Raw genomic sequence first — 23,874 nt, forward strand, 5'->3', positions numbered from 1 at the left:
ATAAGACAAGGAAAATGGGTCAATAAAATCGACCATGCACTGTCAGTTGATGTCACAGAAAGCACAAAGTTGTTCAACTTTAACGGTAAACGCTTGACTCAAAATTAAGCAGATTCTTAATAATGAGTTCTACTCAAAATTTGTTTCAAATCAATTTATATGGAGATAGTGTTTAAAAGCTTATATACACATAGTTACTTAAGATCATAACATTCTATCATGCTTTGCAGCCGAAGTCCGCATCAAATCACTCTATCGACACTCACTCGATAGCCTTTTTGTATTTGGTGACTCTACTTATCTATCTATGAGTATTCAATGCCTATACATACTTGTCGCCTCTTCTATCTCGTACTTGACAATTTATGTCCAATCTTATTCTTAATGGATGACTTTGATATCAAATTATACAAACTTCGGATAGAGGTGTTTGCAACGACAAGGTGTCTTAAGAAGTCGTACACATATTATTAAATTTTTTCTTTTGGTCTTTTACTCTTTCGGTGCACTAGGAACAAGCCACGGCTTCTCTCGCTTTTCTTTTGTCAAAAAGTCATCGTAGCCATTATAGCCATGGGTTTTGACGTGCTGAATCCATATATATATATATATATATATATATATTCCTAATCTGTTGAATCCTAGTATGTATGGCCATGGCTTCAGCTCAGGAAAACCTTGGATAGAGAGCATTTGCCATGTATAAAATATTCATAAACAATCTAGTTGTTTCTTCTCTTTCAAACTTTGAAGTCCCTCTATAAAAGCAATAGCGTTAATTAGTCAAAGGGGCGGTCATACTAATCCAAAACCCAGATGGATTGTAGTCGACATAAACAGTCCAATTGGCAATTTCTACTAATCAACGGATGCGACAAATCTACGACGACCAGCCAAAGGTTTTCAAAGGAAAATTCAACGATTCGGTGATGCTATATATGTAAACATATCTGCATCTCCATGCAAGTTTGAAAGCAAACTAATTTGTTGATTCGTGGAGGAGAAGATGGCAAGCCCGCCTTGTTTTCCAAAGACCACCTTAAGTTTTGTCGTGTTTTTAGTGCTGCTCATGTCCATGGGAGCAAACAGATTAGTCAAAGCACAAGCAGGGCGTCTTCCGGATGATGAAGGTGCTTCCTTTTCTGTATATGCATATGGGTTTTTCTTTTTCTGTAATCTCTGGATTGAAGTTTCTACTTAAGGAAGTTTACAGCAACAAAACAGACAGAAAACTAGCATCAGCTACAGCTAATATCTGGGTCTTAGAGAAACAGAGCAAATAACTGTTTGATGTATTTGATGTGTGCAGTGGAAGCCCTTCGAGAAATTGCTACACAACTGGGGAAGAAAGACTGGAATTTCAGTGTAAATCCATGCAATGACTCAAGCTGGAGAACACCATATTCAAATGAGAGGCCATTGTACAACAATACTGTCAACTGCAATTGCTCCTACCCTGATGGTGTATGCCACGTGGTTCACATGTACGCTCCCTTCACTCACATAATGCCAACTTTATTCTTATTGAAGTTTCTTATTATGATGGTTAATGGCAAGAAGCAATAAGTTTATGAGTACTTTACCAGTTGATCCTACCAAAAAATAGTTGAAGTGGCATGCTTAATCTATTCTTGAATTTTGTGGTTCTCCCAGCATAAGACACAGTGGTTCTCTCAGCATACTCAGCTGAAGTGGCTTGCTTAATCTATTCTTAAATTTGTTTGTTAGTTTTAATTATGATTGATTTAAGGTTGGATTGAGCATGCCATATCAACTGAGTATGCTGGGAGAATTCAAAATAACATTTCTCTTAATATTGTCCGTATTTCTTGAGCAGGGCATTACCTTTTTTATATAAGGAATTTGTAATCTATCATCTTTTTTATTTTTCTTCTAATTTTTGACATACAGATTTCTTAAAGGGCAGGATCTTGCTGGTACGCTTCCACCATCACTGGTGAAGCTACCCTACCTTAAGGCAATGTAAGAAGAGCTTCCAATTATTTATTTTTCGTCTTATTATTATAAGCTTATATAGTAACATCAAAATTTTCTCTTGTTGATAGTGATTTCAACAGGAACTACCTCAGTGGTACAATACCACGGGAATGGGCTTCTACAAAGTTGGAAAATCTGTAAATGACTTGCTAAACTTTCTTGTCCAAGGTTAGCCAGTAAAAGCTTACTACTGAACCTAATGGAATGAATCAAGTGCAGGTCCATCAGTGCAAACAACTTATCAGGGCGTATTGACTACTTGGGAAAGATTACCACTCTTAAATCTCTGTATGCTCTGGATCTCTATATTAAAATTTCATTTGGTTTAGCCCTGCTCTAATCTTGAAGGACTGTATTTCAGGACCATAGAGAGCAACCTGTTTTCTGGACCTGTTCCCACTGAGCTTGGGAACTTGGTGGACTTGGAGAAACTGTTAGTGTTTCTTTCTTCCAAATAACATTTCTAAATTCTCAATGATTTTTGTAATAATTTAATATTAGAGTTAGTTGAACCGGTCTTAAGTTTTCATTTGGTGACTGCAGCATTCTTAATGCTAACAATCTCACGGGAGAATTGCCTGCCACTCTCACTAATCTAACCAAATTACAAGAACTGTAAGTGGTCGTAACCTTTTCCATTGCTTTATTAGCAATAACTTTAGATTTTTTCTTGAAAATTTTTCAGCTATTTTACTCAATCTTCTTTCCATTTGGCCCATATGCAGTAGGATTAGCAGTAACAAATTCAGTGGAAGAATGCCAGACTTCTTTCGAAGCTGGAAACAACTTCAGGAATTGTATGTGGTTTTTACTAAAATGCTATGTAAATCTCTTCTACCTGGAATTTTCAGGTGTAATCTGAATCCATTGGAATTGTGTTCTTAACAGAGAGATCCAAGCTAGTGGTTTTGAGGGGCCTATTCCTACCAGCATTTCTGTTTTGAGTAATTTGACCGAGCTGTGAGTTCTGCTTTCTAATTTAACATTTTCGAGTGCATAATCTCTATGATACATTCATGTGATTTTAAACTAATAAAATGGTTGCTGAAGACGATAACAGTTCTTGATGATGCAATTCTATGCAGAAGGATTAGTGACTTACTAGGAGAGGGTTCATCTTTTCCGCCATTACAAAACATGAGAAGCCTGGTAAAATTGTAAGGCATTTTTATGTTGTAAAATTCTCTGCAGTTGGAATAATGTACCTCTTGTTGCAACACTTACATGAAGTTTGTTTATGGTTCAGGATGTTGAGGAGTTGCAATATCTCTGGACCAATCCCTGCATATATCTCAGAACTGGCACAGCTGAAAATATTGTAATTATTCTGTTTATTCTTCTTTCTATTTGAAGTACATGGAGATTAAGACCTATAATGATATTTACATTGACATGTGTGGACTTATCCTGCCGGTGGGGCTTATTGCAATTTGATAACGTGCTAAATGCTAATATTTCGTATTCATTGAAATTGGAGACATTTTAATGTTAGCCTGACAAAATTGAATGTAGTATTAGGTGTTAGGATTTCAACAGATAGGATGGTGTCTGCTTTATAATGGATGTGACTTACAATGCCAAGACAGAATGTAGGCCTAGATTAGTAAGATAATGAAATTACATCTCACTAGTTTGGTATGACATGAAAGCCTCTTGCATTTTCAGAGGTGTTCTTGATAACTGAGAGATTTTTACTACATAAACCACACAATACACCCCATGCTTGTTGTGGAGGCCGTGCAGCCACCCCGATGCACATCCACTCTAATCCTTTTTTTTTTTTTTTGAATAATAAGTTAATTCCTACCTGCAAAAGTTACGCTCCTGTCTTGGTAAAATATTTCTTCAATAAGGTGTGAATTTTTTAATAAAAAAGGTGTTTTATATTTTGATAAGCTTTTTATGTTTTGAGTTGTTTTTTCCTGGATTTCTTTGCATTTCCCTTTTAATGTATTGAAATTATTATCTGACCTTAAAAAAGGGTTCCTTGCCTAATCAATTCATTTGATCAAATTTCATTCTCTTTCAATTCCCTTCCTCTTTAATTTTTGTTTTCTCTCAACCTTATAAAGTTGCCCACAAAACACTCTCATTTGGGAAACACACATATCCCTTATGTTTACCATGTTCACTGGAAAAATTATTTATAATTATATGTTCTTATGAGATCTGTTTTTCTTTCTTTCTTTCTTTTCTTTCTTTTGCAGAGATCTCAGCTTCAACAGATTGGAAGGAAAATTTCCAGATTTTGGAGTTCTAACAAGCTTGGACACCATGTAAGCAATCTAAATTCACGAGGAAGGCTTACTTACAGCATGATGCCTAGGGGCCTTGCTAGTGTGTTTTAAGCTTGAATACAACATTGACTTACTTCCTAAAACAATTCAAAGGTTTTTGGCCTTTACTTTTTAGATTTTGCGTAGATGACCGTAGCTAATAGCTTAAGCTTTTGGTACACAGTTAATTTTTTTTTTCCATGTAACAACTGCAATTCTATATAAGTTTTCTTTTCTATGAGAAAAGTTAGCGCAGCAGCTAGTTTAGATACGAAATACTTTGAACAAGAATTACTAGAATACAAGTAGGCACATATTGACACAGTATTTACCTTTAGGATTGTAGCTTAACGAAGCGATGAGGCAAAAGTTTTAACCCTCATCCACTTGGAAAGAGCTATTATGATAACAAGTCACGTCTGAAAGCTTCATACATATGGAATCAGCTCACAGAAGTTTAGAATTTAAATATTTGTTTTCTGTATGAATTTGTTAAAATTGTAACAATCTGAAGGTTTCTAACTGCAATGTGATTTTGTTGATCACGAGATAGATATCTGACGGGCAACTTGCTTAGTGGACCTATTCCAGAATGGATCAAGAGCAGAGATAGCCGCTAGTATGTTCTCCATCCAAACTTCTACATTAATTTTGTGTGAGATTTCAATGCATTTTTGTATTACACTTATTTTGGACAACAAAAGCATATTCATTTAAGCTGTTAACAAGATGCCTTATGTTAGGAAGAGAATCACCAAGGGAGTGAACAAAGAGTATATTAATATACGACACCACTCTATCCCAAAAGCCTAAGCTAATGGGTTTAGAGTCCACTTAGGTATATTAACCACTCACTCTTTTTATATTTTCTCAATGTGGGAGACAAACCTTACAAGTCCACTTACAACAAATGTCTCTCTCATTTGTGAGTCTCTTCTCTATTGACCCAACTCCCCCTCAAGTGTGAGTCTTTTACAAATCCAAGATTGTCAACTATAACTCAAGAGCGGAGCCAAATCCTTTTACCGGAGTCAAACTAAACACGTCAAACCAAAACACTCGTATTAGTAACTACATAAGCTAACCATGACTCTGATATCAATGTTAGGAAGATAATCGATAAGGGAGTCAACAAAAAGTACATTAATATATATTTTTGAACACCACTCTAGCCCAAAAGCCTAAGCTAATGGGCTTGGGTTTATTTAGGTATATTAACAACTTACTCTCTTTATATTTTCTCAATATGGGATACAAACCTCATAAATGCACTCACAACACCATATATATCGAGATACATATACATGAAGTCCTACTGTGGATGGTGCTTCATCGCATGACCTCAGTAGGTGCCAGTTGTGGGTGAAATGGTCCCATTTTGCTGTCAACTTCATTTTCATCTTCCTCCATGTGGTATCACCTAGAATGAGTGTCAATTTTTCATTCCATTGTTTGATGTTTGTTTTTATATCTGACAAGTTAACCCCATTGTGCAGCCAAATAGACTTATCTTATAATAATTTTTCTGCGAGCTCTGCACCAAGTACTTGTCCAGACACCCTGTAAGAAATTTTTCCCTCTTAACAACAACCTACTTGAGCATTACAACTTTGCTTTCTTCATCTTACTTGTAATTTGTATTTGTAGAACTAACTTGTTTGTAATTCAACAGAAATTTGTTTAGAAGCTTTTTTGGATCAGACAACTCGTAAGCATCTAATTTGTTAAACTTCTAAGAAGCAGAAGCCTGTTTTTTATTTTTTACATTTTATTTCAATTTTGTTTTTTACATGCTAATTCTGCTTCTTTTTGCTACATTTTAATCTAGAATACTTACAGAGTGTCTGAAGAATAATCCATGTTCAAAAGGTAGATCTGTTAGAACCAAAACAGAATTTATATTTCTTCAATTATCGATCAATCTTTTATCCTGCATAGCAACAAGATTAAACTATCAAACATAATTGAATATCTCTTCTACCATGTTTGGTTGCATCTAATTACCTCGAAATGATACTCTCCAGACCAATACTCATTGCATATAAATTGTGGTGGAAATGCAACCACCATTGGAGACATCAAATATGAAGCAGATTTAGAGCCGGGAGGTGCAGCAAAATTTGTTGGTAGGAAACAGGATACTTGGGGCTTTAGTAGCACTGGAGATTTTTGGGATGTTTGGAGTACCTCAAAGGACTATGTAGCAGAAAATGTATCCAGGCTCAGAATGAATGACTCCCAATTATACATGAATGCACGTCTCTCTCCTCTTTCTCTAACATATTATACGCGCTGCTTGGCAAATGGAAATTATACTGTGAAACTTCATTTTGCTGAGATAATACTCCGAGACAACAGATCTTTTTACAGTGTCGGAAGACGGATGTTTGATGTTTATATACAGGTACAGGTAGTCAATCAGATTGTTTTTCTTCTTTGTATGCTATAGAAGATAATTTAACTGAATTACTTTGTCACAGAATGAATTGGTGCTGAAGGATTTTGATATTGAAAACGAAGCACAAGGAGTTGACAAAGTAGTCATTAGGAATTTTACAGCAGTTGTTAAGTATAAAACTTTGGAGATTCGCTTTTATTGGGCTGGGAAAGGGACAAAAGATATCCCAAAGAGAGGAACATATGGTTCTCTTATATCAGCTATCACCATAGACTCTGGTAAGTAACATAGGTTATATCTGTGTTCCTTCTTTAATATCAGGAGACATTACTTATCTATGCCACTCTCTCTATCTCTCTGTATCTCATACTAAATATTGAATTTCTCATTTTCCATGTCTTCTGCTCTGGGAGTAGATTGACAAAAGAAAAGATGTTTAACATATGGTGGATGCAGCCATCCCCATAACTATTGGATGCAAAATAAAAGACTTGAAAGAAAGTTAATGTGCAGCTTGGTGGAAGAGTTATCCAGATTTTTGTCTTAAACCTTTATTTTGTTCTTCTTTATTAGTTAATCCATGTCTTGAATCATCGAGATAAGTATCTTCTTTTACACTAGATTCACCTATATCTACTACAGACAAAAGAAAAAAAATGCAGTCCTACAATCACTGTTCTTTGCTATATTTTTCTGCAGATTTCAACCCTCCCGATGACAGAAAAAAGAAGATACTCATTGGGGTTGGAACTGCAGTTTTGGTGTCAAGCCTTGTTTTCATGATTTTAGGAATTCTTCGGTGGAAAGGCTGTTTAGGAGGCAAGACATCGAGGGAACAAGGTAATGTAGTTCAGATATGTTAACTAGTTAGTGCACCCAAGCAGTCTTGTAATGTTGAAGATGCAGTCCAACATCTTAACGTCATTCGTTTTGCAGAGCTGAAAGGATTAGATCTTCAAACTGGTTTTTTTACCTTTAGACAAATTAAAATTGCCACAAACGATTTTGATGCTGCAAACAAGCTTGGGGAAGGTGGCTTTGGAGCTGTATACAAGGTAATCCACTATTACATCATTGTCTTCTATTTTTGTATGAAAGCATTAAATATATATTTTTTCTTCTCTCTTTCACAACTTTTACTGGTCCGTTACATTTTCTGATAGAGTTTATACATAACCAATAATGCAAATTATACTTTCAATGCAGGGCACATTATTAGATGGTACCATAATTGCTGTTAAGCAACTTTCTTCTAAATCAAAGCAAGGAAATCGAGAGTTCGTGAATGAAATAGGAATGATTTCTGGTTTACAACATCCGAATCTTGTTAGACTGTATGGATGTTGTATTGAACGAAACCAATTATTGTTGGTATATGAATACATGGAAAACAATAGCCTTTCACATGCTTTGTTTGGTAAGATTTGTGTTTGATCCTTTGCATGTATATTATATTGATTTTAAAAAGAATAGGAATTGAATGGCATGAATCATATAGGTTGAACTATAATTTTCAATATCATTGATTGAGCTATATACACCAACTCCAGGTCCAGAGGAAGGCAAAGTGAAATTGGACTGGCCTACAAGGCATAAAATATGTGTCGGCATAGCAAGAGGTTTGACTTTCTTGCATGAGGAATCACCACTGAAAATTGTTCATAGGGACATCAAAACTAGCAATGTACTACTGGATAGGGACCTTAACCCTAAAATTTCTGATTTTGGGTTGGCCAAGCTCGACGAAGAGGAGAACACCCACATTAGCACCCGAGTTGCAGGAACTATGTGAGCCACCTTTATCTCTTTCCTTCACGTTGATATCAAATTTTTCTTCTGTACTTTTCATACAAAATATGCATCATAATGTCTCTTAAGTCAAGTTTCTCTGCTAATAGTAAATCAGAATAAGGTGAAAATTGAAGCCTCCATAAACGAGTTTGTGTATGTGTTGTAGGAAAAGGTCATGGCTTAAGTATTACTAGTAGGTTGTTTATCTTAGCCAACGGCATTTGCATTCTTATTAGTATCCCTACTTCACAAATTCTTTTCTAAGCATGATGCACTTAGCTATGATCTACATACTTAATACTTAGTTTACCTCAAGCTTATATGCAATTGAGTAACAGCACAGACTTTTCATAAAACAGAAACTTTATAATGCATCTGGAAATCTGGTTAGTCAAAACTTTTTAATTTCATATTTTTTATTCTACCTCTAATTGTTACTCTCCTCCTTAAACAAGGAGTAAGCAATATACAGAAAATTGTATTTATATGTTCAGGTTTCCCCGTATGGCTAATTGTGCATGACTTCAACTAACAATTTGCAAGGGCACATATCAGCAACAGATACAGTTGGTCCTCCACCAAAATCAATATTAAGTGCATTTGTCGAGGCCTGTAGTTGTTAAGAATTCTAACTCTTCTTTTTGTTCTTAGTTGAACTTTTCACTCTTTCAAGTGCAACAAACTTGTGAGAGATAATGCAAGCTTTATTGATGGCACTGATTGCTTGCCAAGATGTCAATAAAATCTCTAAGATGGGAAATCCAGAAGCTAAAATTATTTTGTTATACAGTTGTATGATAGTGAAGCCTGTAGCCTCTGACCAGTGAACCCTTACTAATAAATTAATCTTTTTATGCAGAGGATACATGGCACCAGAATATGCATTATGGGGCTATTTAACATATAAAGCAGATGTATATAGTTTTGGAATTGTTGCATTGGAAATTGTTGCTGGGAAGAACAACACGAAATTTCGACCCAGTGAGGATTTTGTGTGCCTTCTAGACTGGGTAAGATAGGTCTTCGTCAAATTTTTCTTATACATGAAACCGAAAGCATAATTTTGAGCCCTGATCGATCATTTAATGGCATCTCTATTTGGCTTTGTCATTATATTTTCCTATATCATAGATATTCATCAGAGTTTCAATCTGCACACTAGTTTATCTTCATGGAAACCAAATTGCATATGGTGATCGCATTACGCATATCAATTTGCACACTAATTTCCGATCTAATGCTAATTTATTTCCTTTTCCATTCTTAAATAGGCCCTTGTTTTACAACAAAAAGGGAACTTGATGGAGTTGGTGGATCCAAAGTTGGGGTCTAACTTCAGTAAAGAAGAGGCAGTAAGAATCATTAAAGTAGCTCTCTTATGCACTAATCCATCGCCAACACTTCGACCCACGATGTCTGCAGTAGTGAGCATGCTTGAGGGCCGAACTGTTGTTCGTGAGTTGATCATGGATCCAAGTATTTATGGCGATGAGTTGAGGTTTAAGGCTTTAAAAGACCTGTTTGATCAGGTCCTAGGACCGGCCTCAAGCGACACTCATAATCTCGTTCACTCATCAGATTCCACATGGATTGGCTCTTCTAGTACATTAGCAAGTCAATCTTAATTCAAAGTAAACTGACTTCCTGGTGATGAAAAGTTCTTGTTTAATGCTAAGAAATTATGTTGAATCCTCTGGTAGGAAAGTATTTGTGTTTGGTTACTTTTAAGAGTGGAATATATGAATATTTGAGGAATAATATGTAGTTTCCTAATAGTGTAGGGAGTAATATGTAAGCCTCATAGAAGAAGGCCATGTGTCCTGGTGAACAAAAGAAAGACGAGAAATGCTATACTTGCCAAATTTGTTTTCTCAAAATTGGTTTCCAAGTGATGTTTCACTATCTCATAGTACATTTAGTATATTTTTCATAATAATCGATCTCATAAGATGGTGACATATTATTTGAAAACTAACTTTTAGAGAAATTTTTTGGTAAATGTACAGTTACGGTGTTTAGTTGAAGGTAGAACTTAGAAGACAATGTACAAATACAAAGACCACGAATGTATTTTGTTTTGTAAATGTGCCTTCGTGTATTAATGGGCTCAATTTGTTTGTTAGCACTTGGTATAAAAAGCTCATTGTAGAGGTGTCAAGAACCTTGACCCAGTGTTTATTTATTTCGTAAGTTATAATTTTTATTTTTCAATTTTTGTCCCCCATGAATCAAAATCTTGGCTCCAATGCTGGACATACATTTCGCTCTCTATATCATTGACATGGTCACATGTGCATGATGCTATTGATGAATTTATGAAAGATATGGTCCATTCTATTCCTGAATGGACCATGCCATTTGGCTAATTTTTTGTTGACAATTTTTTTCTTTAAATTAGGTTTGAAGAATTTCTACTAAATTGAAATGAAAAGAAAAGACTGGAATGGAGCTAATGATAAAAGTTAAACCATTTAAGGGTTGTTTGACACGATTAATTTAATGGGTTGTATTCATGTCCACCCATATATAGTATATTCACAACACGACACTATACAAACTCGACTTGCCACCCATAAGTTAAACCACTTTTTGAAGCCAACTCACCTAGCTAAAGTTTTTGCACAACACAGTTTAGGGTGCGTTTGGCACGGTAAAATTGTGATTAGGACTATATAAATAGAGTCCAAATGAGAATATTTTTTTCCTAACAATTCCTACCACCAGTTCTCAATATATTCTCTTAGTCCTTCATAGGATTTCCTTCCATACGATCATCAACCAAAATTCTACAGAAATGGTTATTCCATTAGAAAATATCTTGTAAGATAAACCAAATTTTCTAACTTCTTTAATTTTAATTAAAAATTAAAATAACCATTCCATGTACTAATCGTAAACTTACCAACTATTTTTTTTTTTTTTAATCTGATAAGATATGTTGTTGATCCTTATAAGAGAGCCAATTTACCAACTATTTCAAGAGACAACTTCTAAATAGAAGTTAGCCTTTCATAAATTGGCTCTCTCTTATAAGGATCAACAATATTTCTTATCAGATTAAAAAAAAGAAAACAACATATCTTACAAGCTTGATAGGACTTTTGGCTCTAACCCTGTAATCTTTTGCTGGCACCAATGGCTTCTACCATAAGCCTCAAGGAGCTGCCTTTCCAACCAATGTAAAGGTCAACAACATCAAAACGGTCCAACTTGATCCCACAATGCTTGTGTTATTTATTTATTTATTCAAATTGTTTAGAACTCGTTGGATTTCATTAAAAAAAAAAAAATCTATGTTTGTTATTTTCTTTTTTTACCTTTTGTTTTACATTTTCAAGTGAAAGATATTAACAAATAATTTAAGGCACAATATATATATAAGAGAATTCTTTTCACTAGAGCAATCACAAAGTTTTTTGTGAAAAAGAAAAATAGAATCGAGTAGTTCCAAATTCTTGTAGCATGGAGGCTACTAGTAAACAAATCAAATTTTAATATATATTAGAATATTAAACAAAGATACCCAAAACTAAATTCAGCCAGCATGAAATCATTCTTTAACATGGTCAAAGGACAAAGAATCATTTTAAAATAACATTCAAATGCAAAGAAGCAAGCATTAACTTCTTTTTTTCTTTTGACACTAAGCAAGCATTAACTTGAAAACCAGGGAGAGGTGGCTAAATTAGCAAAGGGAATAATTTGATACCCATTAGGGGTGACAATTCGTGTTTATATGTCAAATTTAAATTTTGTCGAAATATAAAGATTATACATATGAAGTAAACGAGTTAAAACCATCAACTATAACCATTAATTTCGTGTTGGATTTGCAGGTTGTGACAAAAATTACCAGTTCATATGTTGTATATCGAGTTCGAGCTGTGTCAAGACCTTGATTTAAAACTATATAAGCTAATTTTAATCTGATCGATTTAATTAAACGTATTAAATTTCTTTGCTCAAATTCATAAATTCGTATTGGGTACTGAGTAAATTTACTTACATAGGTTATAATGGAACATGATCCTCTTCAGTTAATTAAAAAATATTTAGATAATTATAGTGGACGAGTATTTTTGTCTTTTCACTTTTTGAGTGGACAAAAATGTCCATCAACTATAACCAAATGAAATTGACAGATCCTAATTCTTGATTAAGGATTTGTTTGTTTATAAGGCTAATTAATGCATAAACCCTGCAAAAATCAATTAAGAAAAGAAGCGTAAGACTTTGGGTTTGGATCTTAACAAGGATGACCAGTCAACTCAGAATCCTTCTCTCTACGAACAAAAAACGCGTTTTTAGCCATCATTGCAGTCAAAAGCCTGCCTCTAGAACAAAGGAGAAAGCTCACCAACTAGCAAAGTCCAAAGCTTTTACCCTACCAAGCCATTTCCACATAAAAAAGACGAAACCTAGAACAAAATCAATTCATCTGCTTCCGAGAAACATGTCTTTCACAATCAACAATAACAACAACAATCAAAGCATTTCTTGTTCACCACTTCCTCTTGCTTTCTACCAATGAAAGATCCTTTCACTATGGAAAACTCAGCAACAATAACGACAACATCAAGAAGTTTTGGCTCTGATGCTTTGGCCACCACCCTCAGCAACTCAATCCAGGCTCTGGGTCGAGGCTTCGATGTCACCTCCGATATAAGGCTTCTCTACTGCAAGGGAGCTCCTGGGTCGAGGCTGGTTCACCTTGAGGAGGACAAAGCCAGGGATCTTGTGCCTTCTGATGGCGTTGTGGTGCCAAATGTGCCTGTTGACATTCAGTGCTCAGTGGGGAAGAGTGCCATAGAGAGAAAATCTGTGTGCAGCTTTCATGAGGTGGTTTCTCGATCCATTTTGTTTTTGGGTTTTTAATTTCTTGGTCTTGGTGTGCTGTAGTGCTTGAATAATTGTCTGCGCATATCTTAACTCTACAATCCTGATGTTGTAATGGGCTTGTTGGGATTATTGTTCCTTTTTTATTTTTATTTTTATTGTTGGGCGTTTGTGATTTAGTTTTTTTTCATGATGGACTTGCTGGAGTGTAACTTAAATTTTTTCATGTTGTGGGTCTTAGAAGTCAATTTTGATTAGTATCTAAGAGGGAAATCTTCAATTTTGAAGTTTTCAAATTCGAAGGAAAATTAGTTGGGTTTCTCATTTAGAGTTTACGGATCACACTATCATTCACACCGTCATGAGATGTACTCAAAATAATAAATATTGTTTTAATATTTAAGATATTAGATGGGTCTCTGGCCTTTCTTATTGACATGGGCTGAAATGTTAATTTATTAATCAATTTTTGGGTGAATACAACAATTTAAGTTTTGTTCATCTTCGTCACGTAGCTTAATCTTTTTTGTGATACGCTAGAAAGCTAACCCATATTGCAAAGATGAATTGTCCAAATTGAGTGAGTGGATTATAAATTTGCTCATGGGTGTTAAAGTTCAACATTGGTTCCTTACTAGGTTGGATAGGGCTTTATGAGCGGTTTGAGGGAACTCCAATTGTAACTTGACTAGTCTTTTGGAGTGATAATGCAAATGTGACTAATACTTTTTCTTGATCATTACAAATGGTATCAGAGCAACTTAGTAGCACTATATGGTGCTTAGGCACTGCCTAATACAGGCCCTGACATGGATGTAAGCGATCTGAGGTGCTAATGGGTGCTTAGTCCCACATTAGTTCTTTACAAAGTGAGATTGAGGTTTATAAGTAATTTTAGGGAGTTCTAGTTGGAAGTTGACTAGTCCATTTGGAGTTGTAGCGCATATGTGACTAGTGTTTATCTTGGGTCGTTACATTTTGAGTTTTAATGTTCACTTACTGTCAAAGGGTTCCAATGTCTAGCGGGGTCAGAGAAGGCTCAGATATCTTTGGGGGTTATATTCTGTTATTCAGCCAGCCTTATCCAAATTCCAACCTACCTATTTCCTATTTTCAGATTCTCACCAGAAATGTCAGTTGGTGTTATTGGGTGAGAGAGGTTTCATGATTTGGGTGGGAGCAGGGCTGGGCAGTAAAAATGATCTAATTCATAGTGACACAATTTTCATTTCAAAGTTGAGTTGTGAATTAGGTTTAGCTAATGTGAGAACTTAGATAAAGGCCTGGAAGAAGGTTGTTGAGTTATATGAATTGGGAGAATCATTGGTAATGGATAGGAACAATTCTTTTGATCAGGGAGAACAATTAATGTCCTCAAAAAAATCATCAATGCAAGGATATCTTACATTACCTTGTTTGTCATATATGTTGTGGGAACAAGTATAGAAGTATATTCTAGGAAGGCCTGTTTCTCAAGGGAATGCGTTTTTGTTTCTAGTAATTTCAGATCTAATTGATGTTCTTCTGCTTTAGATTAGCAACCAATTGGTTTTTATATAATCAGGCTGTTGGCAAGCAAACAAGCAACTGAATGAAGTATCTTTTGTTAATTGACAAACGTTTTTAGTTAGGCATTTGGAAACACTCTTATAATGCCATTCTTTTTATTGGCATGATTGGAACCCAAGGCCTAAGCAGATCTCACTCAACCGCTTTACAACCTGTAATCAGATTACAATTACATTATGTTTCTTGTCTGTCATTATGAATTCTGGTCTTTGAGTCTGCAAATTTCAATTTTTTTAAGATAAGGCTTACTACTGATCATATGAGGGAGAAGGTCATTGGTAAACAGTTTCTCCTTTGTTTGAGCACCACAAAGGTGAACAACATCTTTTGGACAATTTAGAGTTAAAGGAATTATTGGACTTTGAAGCAGTAGACCTGCCTTGAATTTTGATTAAGTCTTCTTGAGATCATTGTGCGATTGGACTGCTTCAGCTAGCATCCATTCCACTACATTTTGAGATTTTTTAATATTTGAACTTCAGATTGTAACTTTTAGCCACAGCTCTTGCACAGTCCGTGTACTTGTGCATTCTCCCCATGTATGTATTTGTCTTTACTTATCAGAAGGAAAAAAAAGAAAAAAGAAGAAGGAAAGAAAAGAACATCTTATTGGAACCTAACCAATATGGTCCTTTAATCTTTTGTTAAATGTGTTCATATCCAGTATTACCACATCTTCTACCTCCAACCCAATAAATCCGTGTTGAAGAGTGCTCCCAAAGTTTGGGAAGTACTTCCTTTCTTATTTTACACATTTTTTCTTGTTCATTAGCTTCAATTTGCATAGGATGTTCAAGTTATTAAATTCCAACTTCTTTGGAGGAGCTTAGTTTTGTTTATTGGGGGATTTCTCTTGGGCTTGTGGGGTCTAGGCACTTTGGGGTTGTTGACATCTCACATTTGTTATTTGTAGATGACACTTTGGTTTTTTGTGGGGCTAAGCCTGACCACCTTTGCCTTATGCTTTCTTTATTTTTATGCTTCAAAGCTGTCCCCGGTTTGAAGATTAATCTTTTTTTTTTTTGATAAGTAAATGTAATATATATCAAAAGCACAAAGGGGCGCAACCCACATACACAGGAGGTATAAATAGAGAGCGCCTAAGAGGGAGAGAAATGAAAAAGAAAATCAGAAAAACTAATCTCTAATGGAGCTAGCCAAGCGACCGTCCAAGAGTAAAGAGTAAAGAAGAAAAAACGGGTCAATTCCTCTATAGTCCTAGTGGAATTTTCAAAACATCTAGCATTTCTTTCATTCCATATACACCACATAAGACACAGAGGGATCATCTTCCACACAACCGCGCTTTGGGATCGTCCTCCCGACCACCAACTATCGAACAAGTCCCTCACCCTGCAAGGCATGACCCAATGCAATCCAAACCGAATAAAAATTGAATGCCAAGGAGCGCTTGCGAGCTCACAGTGGAGAAGAAGATGATCGACTGTCTCTCCGGTCTTCTTGCACATACAACACCACTCCACTACCACTATGTTCCTCTTACGCAAAGTATCATGTGTCAAGATTTTGCCTAGAGCCGCTGTCCACCCAAAAAAAGCCACTCGCATAGGAGCCTTAGTGCGCCAAATGCTCTTCCAAGGAAACACCTCTTGATTGGAGCAGGACAAAGCCTTGTAGAGCGACTTAACCTCAAACTTTCCCTTCTTGGACGAAATCCAGCACATACGATCTACCACGCCTATGGAAATCTTTTTTTTGATAAGTAAGTAATTGACTTTATTAAAAGCGTAAGGCGCCCTTAAGTACACTGGAAGTATACAAGGAGGATCACCTAACTAGAAAGGGAAAAACGTACAAGAAAATCATCATAGCTAATCGAAACCGGGAAAACAAATGCTACAGTCCAAAGATATAGAGTATGAAAACAATAGGATAAAAAGTCCTCGAAAGACCTCTCTACATCCTCCAAGCACCTATTATTTCTTTCTCTCCATAGACACCAAAAAAAGCAAGTAGGCACCATCTTCCAGTGCCTCCTCCCTTTCCTGCAGACCACCAACACCGCCTATGGAAATCTTGCAAGAATACAATCGATCAAAGAAAGGAAAAACCAAATCCATCTCCCAATCTTGAACGGGCCGAACAAAAATGACATTCCATTAAACTATCCCACTCCTCCAAGTAAAATTATCCTTCACCCAAGCTTCTTTGTGTCTGGCGATACTGAATAAGGATGGGAAAGCTTGCTTCAAGGAATTCTCCTCGCACCAAATATCATGCCAAAAACGAACTTTCGAACCCTCCCCCACCTTGAACCGAATCTCTTTGGCAAAAAAATTCCAACCTTGACGAATGTGCTTCCATAGGCCCACACCATGGGAACCTGAAACCTCCTTCGTGCACCACCCACCTTCCTTGTCTTCATCTTAGCTTTGATAACCTTACACCAAAGAGCCTCGCTCTCATTCGCATATCTCCAAAGCCATTTACCCAAAAGAGCTTGATTAAATTGGTGCAGCTTCTGAATGCCAAGACCACCATAGCGTAGGGGACGACAGACTTGATTCCAACTTACAAGATGCAACTTAGGCTCATCTCCCATTCCTCCCCACAAGAAATCTCTTTGGACTTTCTCAATCCTTTTAGCTACACTTATAGGAATCGGAAACAGAGACAAAAAGTAAGTCGGAAGATTAGCCAAAGTGCTCTTAATGAGAGTTAGGTGACCTCCTTTAGAGAGATACATCTTCTTCCAACCCGCCATCTGACACTCCATCTTTTCAATCACATCATTCCACATAACCGTATCCTTGTACGGCGCCCCTAGAGGGAGACCCAAATACTTCATAGGCAACTCGGCAACACTACACCCAAGGATACTAGCTAATACCCCAATGTTCTCCACCTCACCAATTGCCGCAATCTTTGATTTTCCCAGATTCACTCTCAAACCTGATACAACTTCGAAACATAAGAGAATGAGACGTACATACCGGATTTGCTCAATAGAAGCTTCACAAAAGATCAAAGTATTATCCGCAAATAAAGAGTGAGAGACCATCAAATTCGATAAAACCATATTTTCCACCGAGAAACCAGTCAAAAGGCCTTGTTCTACCGTCGCATTCACCATTTTACTCAAAGCCTCCATAACAAGCACAAACAACAAGGGAGAGAGAGGATCCCCTTGCCGAATTCCCCTCGAACTATTGAAGAAGCCTTCTGGAGAACCATTTACAAGGATGGAGAATCTTACCAACTTAATACACCACTCTATCCAAGCCCTCCACCTCTCTCCAAAACCACACCTATGCAGCAAAACAAAACAAAATCCCAATTGACATGGTCATAGGCCTTTTCCAAGTCCAATTTACAAAGTTGGAATTGGTTACTGTGGATAATGTAGATAATGTGGTTGGGTTGGCTGGCATTCTAGGTTGTAGGGTTTTTTCTATGCCTTTGAAGTATTTTGGTCTTTTGTTAGGGGCCTCTTATGAGGTCAAGTATAGCGCCCTTTTTGCAAACTGCATATAGAAGCTTCATTGAGATTTCTTTGGGGCAGGATAGACGAAGAGTTCAAATATCACTTGGTAAGTTGGTCAAGTATTTGCTCCCTAGTTTTTGAGGGAGGGTTGGATGTTCAGAACTTGGTAACGATTAATCGGTTTCTCTTAGGGAAATGGCTATAACAATATGTTCATGAAAGAGAGGCGTGGTAGAGAGTTGTGGTAGACTCTAAATTTAGCAGTACATGGGGTGGATGGTGTTTTGATGAGCCTCTTAGGTCGTATGAGGTGGGGTTATAGAAGAATATCAAGAGGTGGTGGAGGATGTTTTCAAGTGTCACCAAATTTGAAGTGGGGGATGGTGCCAATGTTAGTTTCTAGCATGATCTGTGATGTGGGGACGAGGCTTTAAAGGAAGCTTTTCCAGTTTTATATGGTATTGCTTGCGCTAACGACGCTTTCGTAGTGGCACACTTGGATCTTTCTAGTGGCTCCAATTAGTAGAACATAAGCTTTGCTAGAGCGGCTCATGATTGGGAGGTGGATGTCTTTGTCTTGTTCTTCAATTTGTTGTATTCAGTTAGAGTAAGACGGGGAAGGTGAAGACAAGTCTTGGTGGGCCCTCTCCACAAAAGGGTTGTTCATTGTTAGCTTCTTCTACAGTGCCCTTGTTGGTCATGATGACATTCCTTTTTCCTTAGAAGAGTATTTGGCAAGCCAAAGTTCCTTTGATAGCGACTTTTTTTGCTTGGTCAGCAGCCCTAGTTAAGATACTTACCATGGACAATCTTAGGAAGAGACATGTCGTCGTAGTTGACAAGTGTTGTATGTGCAAGAGGAATAGGGAGTCTATGGACCATCTTCTCCATTGTGAGGTTACTTGTGTCTTATGGAGTGTGTTCTTTAGTCGTTTTGGGCTTTCTTGAGTTATGCCTAGAAGAGTCGTTGATTTGCATGCATGTTGGTAGATTGGTGGTAGAACTTGGAGTGCTGGTATGTAGAAGATGGTGCCTTCTTGTGTCTTGTGGTGTTTGTGGAGGGAATACAATGATACAAGTTTCGAGGATCCCAAGGGGATGTTGGGCAGAGCTGAAGTCCTTTTAATACTCTTTATATTTGGATAGCTGCGTTCTTAACTCCTTTGGTGCTTAGCTTCCATGATTTTCTTGTTCTTTGTTTTCTTTCTAGCTAGGTGTTTTTCTTGTATACTCTCTGTGTACCCAAGTAACATCTTTTGCTTTCACTAATAATTCGATTAATTATAAAATAAAAATAATATCTTGTGTTTGCAAAAGAATCGATGAAACATTTGTTCGCTATCTGATTTATGGGGAGATGTCGGGTGATGGTATTGTCACTAGATTTTTTGTCATAAAGGTTGAGCCCCAGAATATAAAAGAACTATATTTGCTGTTTCTGTATTGACTACCATTTTTTTTTTTGTATGCTGGGCATCGTGTTTGCATTGATGTTTTGGATTATTTTTCCCGATAACATAACACAATTCTTTACGTTTTAACTTATCAATGTTTAATGGATGCCTTTGATACTTGAAATTTCAGATGGCAGAATATTTTAACAAGAAATCAGGCTTATCAGGATGCATCCCACTGGGAAGCTTTAATGCCATGTTCAATTTCACTGGTTCTTGGCAAGTTGATGCAGCAGCTACGAAATCCCTTGCAATGGTTGGATATTTCATTCCCTTATTTGAAGTTAAATTAGCAAAGCCTAATTTAGTTTTGCGTGAAGAAATCAGACGTGCTGTTCCTTACTCTTGGGATTTTGCATCCTTGGCAAGGTAAGCAATTCATCGCTGATTTGTATTGCTGTTGTTTACTTAACTTATTTCTGGTAGTATTCTATTTATTTTTCAATGATATTATAATCCTTTGAACTATAATGTTCATGTTCTTTAATATAATATTCAAGCAAGATGATGTAATCCTTATCTTGATTATTAGTATGTTCAAACATTTTCAGAAAAAAGGACTCTGTGTTTCGGAGGTGCCAATATTATTGATTCCATTACCTACTCCAATACACATTTACTCTTACGGTAGTACCTAATAATTTGCAATTAAAGACCATGATGGTTACTAATTGGTTGTTACCAATGATGATCAGTTTATTGCTCAATCAAATGGTTGGCTCTTCATCCCTATGGATTAGTGCATCTTCCTAAGTATGTATCTTTACAGACTGGTAACAGTGTTAGGAAATAAAGTATGCCCTTAGAGAGAGAATAAAAGCATGGATTCTGTGGAATTACCTTTGTTTTGGAAAATCTTGTAATTATCAATTTCAATGCCATATTTTGGATGTAATTGCCCTGTTAATACATGGAGAATAAATTTAGTATTTAGCTGCAGTGATTTCACAATATGTGAGAGCATGTTCTGATAGTTACCTGGACAAACTCAATGCTCTGGTCAAAATGACGACTTAAAAGTAAAAATAACAGATGACTTTGAAGGTCTGGAGAGCATGCATCTGACTGGCATTTTTTCACTTTATTTTCCCACTTTTCAGTTTTATTGAAAATTTTGGTACGCATGTTGTTACGTCAGCAACAATTGGTGGAAGAGATGTAGTTTATATCAGGCAGCACCAGTCATCTCCTTTGTCGGCATTGGAGATTGAGAGCTACGTGAAAGAGATTGGGGATCAGAGGTTTCTGGACTCAAAAAGCCAATCAAGTGCTGGCCCCTTAAAATACAAGGACAAGGTCTGTAAACTCCTCCCCCCTCCCCGAAAAATTAGTATTTATCCCAAGAAGCCTCGGGGACCTTTTAGCTCATTGCATCATGTCACCTTGTTCTTGAGTGTGGTTTTGGTGATTGGTGAAATTTCTCTCTTTGCATGAGTTATACAGGAAAACATCGGTTAAAATATCAGTTTATTGCTGCAGGATGTTACTGTAATTTTTAGGAGGAGAGGAGGTGACGATCTCGAGCAGAGTCATGCCAAGTGGGCAGAGACTGTAAAATTGGCACCAGATGTTATTAACATGACATTTACACCCATAGTTTCCCTGTTGGAAGATGTGCCTGGAATAAAGCATCTAGCTCGTGCAATTGAGTTATATCTAGAATGTAAGATCTCATCTAACTATTTGTTTGCTTGAAATATGAATTTCATTTCAATCCTAGAAAGTGGCTACTAAAAGTATTATCACAAGCATTTTAAAGGATTTGAAGTGATTTCAAACTTTTTATACCAATGTCTTAGAATTTCATGTATGCTTACTTTACAAGGACTTTTACCAAAATCTGATTACCCCACCAGGGCCAATGCCACCTAAAAGTAGTAGGTGCATATGTAATTTGATTAGAATCTAACTAAGCCTAACAGATTTTGGCATTCATAATGGTGCACTGGATTGTTGCAAATATTTTCAAAGATTTAAGTAGCAGATTCCACAAAAAAGCAGGGTTAAAGAGATCTCACTTTTAAGTTATTTCAAATGTCTTTTGTTTTGTTTTGTTTTTGGGTGGGCTGATGTATTGCTTTTGTGATTCTTGTAAGCTAAATAAAGCTCTAAATAACCGCAAATATAAATACCAACTTCGAATTCATTTTGCCTTATTAAGGAGCAGTCTTGTTCATTCTCTTTCTATTAGGATAGTTGCTTCTTTAATAATTACTGTCTGATAATCTGTTATTGTTACCAGACAAGCCACCTATCGAAGATTTACAGTATTTCTTGGATTTTCAAATTGCTCGAGCTTGGGCTCCAGAACAGAATATACACAGAAAGGAGCCTGTGTGTTCCGCCCTTCAGTTCAGCTTGATGGGTCCAAAGCTGTATGTGAGCCCAGATCAGGTATTCTTTGTGGTTCTCTTTACTCTGATGGTTGTGGTTATGAATTATGAATTTGAAGCTGGCTTCCACAATGGTTTAGACTAGTCTGGCATTTTTTTAAGTTAATTTTCTGTACTGCTAAAATATAAGGGACTTGTAAAAATGGAAACCAGAGAAGAAAAAGGTGGTGGGAGTAAGTGCAGGAGGTCCTGGACAGATATGCATATATGTTTTAGTTTCTCTTTTTTTTATTATCCTTGGTTGCCTTTATCATATATGTGGTTCCTGGTTGCCCTCTCTTCGACCCAATCCTGTGATATGTTGCTTCAGCCTCAAAAGATAAGAAACTATTTGTGAGAATCTGGTGTTAAACTTTTATATTAATCTCAAAACTGAGCCCAGAAGGCTCTTTTTTCCCCAATTTATCTTCTAACCTTCCCCACCCAAAATACGAATTATGAATCTTTCAATAGCATCAGTGGAATCTGAACTTCTCCAGGATTTCAGGGTTCTTTCCTTATTCTTGGTCTACTGCAATTCTATTTAGAGGAAGTGCAAAGCTAATACACAATTAAAACTTTCATAATTTTTTTGTAAATTGTTTCACCTTGGCATGCCTGGTGTTTATTTCTCCCCAAGCTACCTACCAGATCAAGTTTCTGTAGCTTTGTTGAATCATGGGTTGCACAATTGCAGGTAACAGTTGGTCGTAAGCCAGTGACTGGGCTTAGACTTAGCCTAGAAGGGAGCAAACAGAACCGACTCGCTATCCATTTGCAGCATTTAGTGTCTCTTCCAAAAATTCTTCACCCCCATTGGGATGCACATGTGGCCATTGGCGCACCCAAGTGGCAGGGCCCGGAGGAACAAGACAGCCGTTGGTTCGAACCTATCAAGTGGAAGAACTTCTCCCATGTAAGCACGGCACCCATTGAGCACACGGAAACTTGCATTGGAGACCTCTCTGGTGTTCATATTGTCACAGGAGCTCAGCTTGGTGTATGGGATTTTGGTGCCAAAAATGTGTTACACCTCAAACTTCTCTTCTCCAAAGTACCCGGCTGTACAATAAGGCGGTCTGTTTGGGATCACAACCCTTCCACCCTTTATACTTCACAACGGCCTGATGGCACTTCTTCATCTGTTTCAAGTGATAATAAGGAAGCCCAGAAAAAAAGAAGTGATAAAAAGGAAGATAATTCAAGCCAAATTGGAAAACTGACCAAAATTGTAGACATGACAGAAATGTCAAAGGGGCCGCAAGATATTCCTGGTCATTGGTTAGTCACAGGGGCAAAACTTGGGGTTGACAAGGGAAAGATTGTATTGCGCATAAAATACTCCTTGCTGAATTACTGATGTATTAGGTTTTTTTGTTGCAGTGTTACCCTCCCCACAAAAAACTATAGTCAGGCATTCTTTGGACAGTCCATATCTGGTCTGTTTTGTACATTTTCTTTTTATCCTATAGTTGTTTTGTTCATAGTCACATCATTAATTAGCCAATGATCTTCTCTTCTAGAATTTGTTTTGAATTTTGGTTCATTGAAAAAGAAGTGTTTTCTGAATAATGATACAGTTGATTTATTTTTAATATAAATTGATCTTTCTTCATGAAGATCATGATGTGGGGTTACTGACTGATGACCAATGGACTTCGTATGAAGTATTTTGTCTGCTTCTTTTATTGGATAATGCTGTCTGTATCATGTCAATCATACCTATTTTTAATTT

At 36.6% G+C, this 23,874-nt stretch overlaps 2 protein-coding genes across 3 annotated transcripts; both read left to right on the top strand.

The window, feature by feature from the left end:
- The first annotated feature begins 650 nt into the window (after positions 1 to 650).
- Positions 651 to 10,674, top strand: LOC132168625 (probable LRR receptor-like serine/threonine-protein kinase At1g07650). Of its 2 annotated transcripts, XM_059579626.1 has the most exons (24): positions 651 to 1,130; positions 1,310 to 1,484; positions 1,912 to 1,983; positions 2,067 to 2,135; positions 2,218 to 2,286; positions 2,360 to 2,431; positions 2,542 to 2,613; positions 2,724 to 2,795; positions 2,887 to 2,958; positions 3,084 to 3,155; positions 3,245 to 3,316; positions 4,206 to 4,274; positions 4,828 to 4,893; positions 5,771 to 5,836; positions 5,947 to 5,982; positions 6,103 to 6,143; positions 6,299 to 6,678; positions 6,755 to 6,950; positions 7,372 to 7,512; positions 7,609 to 7,727; positions 7,879 to 8,089; positions 8,223 to 8,460; positions 9,323 to 9,473; positions 9,735 to 10,674. In XM_059579626.1, exons 1-24 carry the CDS (start codon positions 1,007 to 1,009, stop codon positions 10,086 to 10,088), a joined length of 3,009 nt encoding a protein of 1,002 aa, XP_059435609.1. In that variant the 5' UTR covers positions 651 to 1,006; the 3' UTR covers positions 10,089 to 10,674. The 2 variants fall into 2 exon arrangements, with proteins under 2 accessions (XP_059435609.1, XP_059435610.1); XM_059579627.1 differs by lacking the exons at positions 651 to 1,130; positions 1,310 to 1,484 and having other exon boundaries at positions 1,913 to 1,983; positions 2,213 to 2,286.
- Positions 10,675 to 12,782: 2,108 nt separating this feature from the next.
- On the top strand, positions 12,783 to 23,621 carry LOC132168633 (MACPF domain-containing protein CAD1). The gene is made up of 6 exons (XM_059579642.1): positions 12,783 to 13,302; positions 19,898 to 20,136; positions 20,868 to 21,063; positions 21,247 to 21,430; positions 22,010 to 22,161; positions 22,837 to 23,621. Exons 1-6 carry the CDS (start codon positions 12,991 to 12,993, stop codon positions 23,497 to 23,499), a joined length of 1,746 nt encoding a protein of 581 aa, XP_059435625.1. The 5' UTR covers positions 12,783 to 12,990; the 3' UTR covers positions 23,500 to 23,621.
- Positions 23,622 to 23,874: the final 253 nt, after the last annotated feature.

This window comes from Corylus avellana, chromosome ca2 (assembly GCF_901000735.1).
Source record: "Corylus avellana chromosome ca2, CavTom2PMs-1.0".
Classification (NCBI taxonomy): Eukaryota; Viridiplantae; Streptophyta; class Magnoliopsida; order Fagales; family Betulaceae; genus Corylus; species Corylus avellana.

Coding starts and splice junctions, on each gene's coding strand:
- LOC132168625 (XM_059579626.1), top strand. CDS start 1,007: ATGGCAAGCCCGCCTTGTTTTCCAAAGACCACCTTAAGTTTTGTCGTG. Junction 2,959..3,083: donor TTGAGTAATTTGACCGAGCT/GTGAGTTCTGCT, acceptor AATTCTATGCAG/AAGGATTAGTGACTTACTAG. Junction 5,983..6,102: donor TTTTTTGGATCAGACAACTC/GTAAGCATCTAA, acceptor ATTTTAATCTAG/AATACTTACAGAGTGTCTGA.
- LOC132168633 (XM_059579642.1), top strand. CDS start 12,991: ATGAAAGATCCTTTCACTATGGAAAACTCAGCAACAATAACGACAACA. Junction 20,137..20,867: donor GATTTTGCATCCTTGGCAAG/GTAAGCAATTCA, acceptor CCCACTTTTCAG/TTTTATTGAAAATTTTGGTA. Junction 21,064..21,246: donor CCTTAAAATACAAGGACAAG/GTCTGTAAACTC, acceptor TTATTGCTGCAG/GATGTTACTGTAATTTTTAG.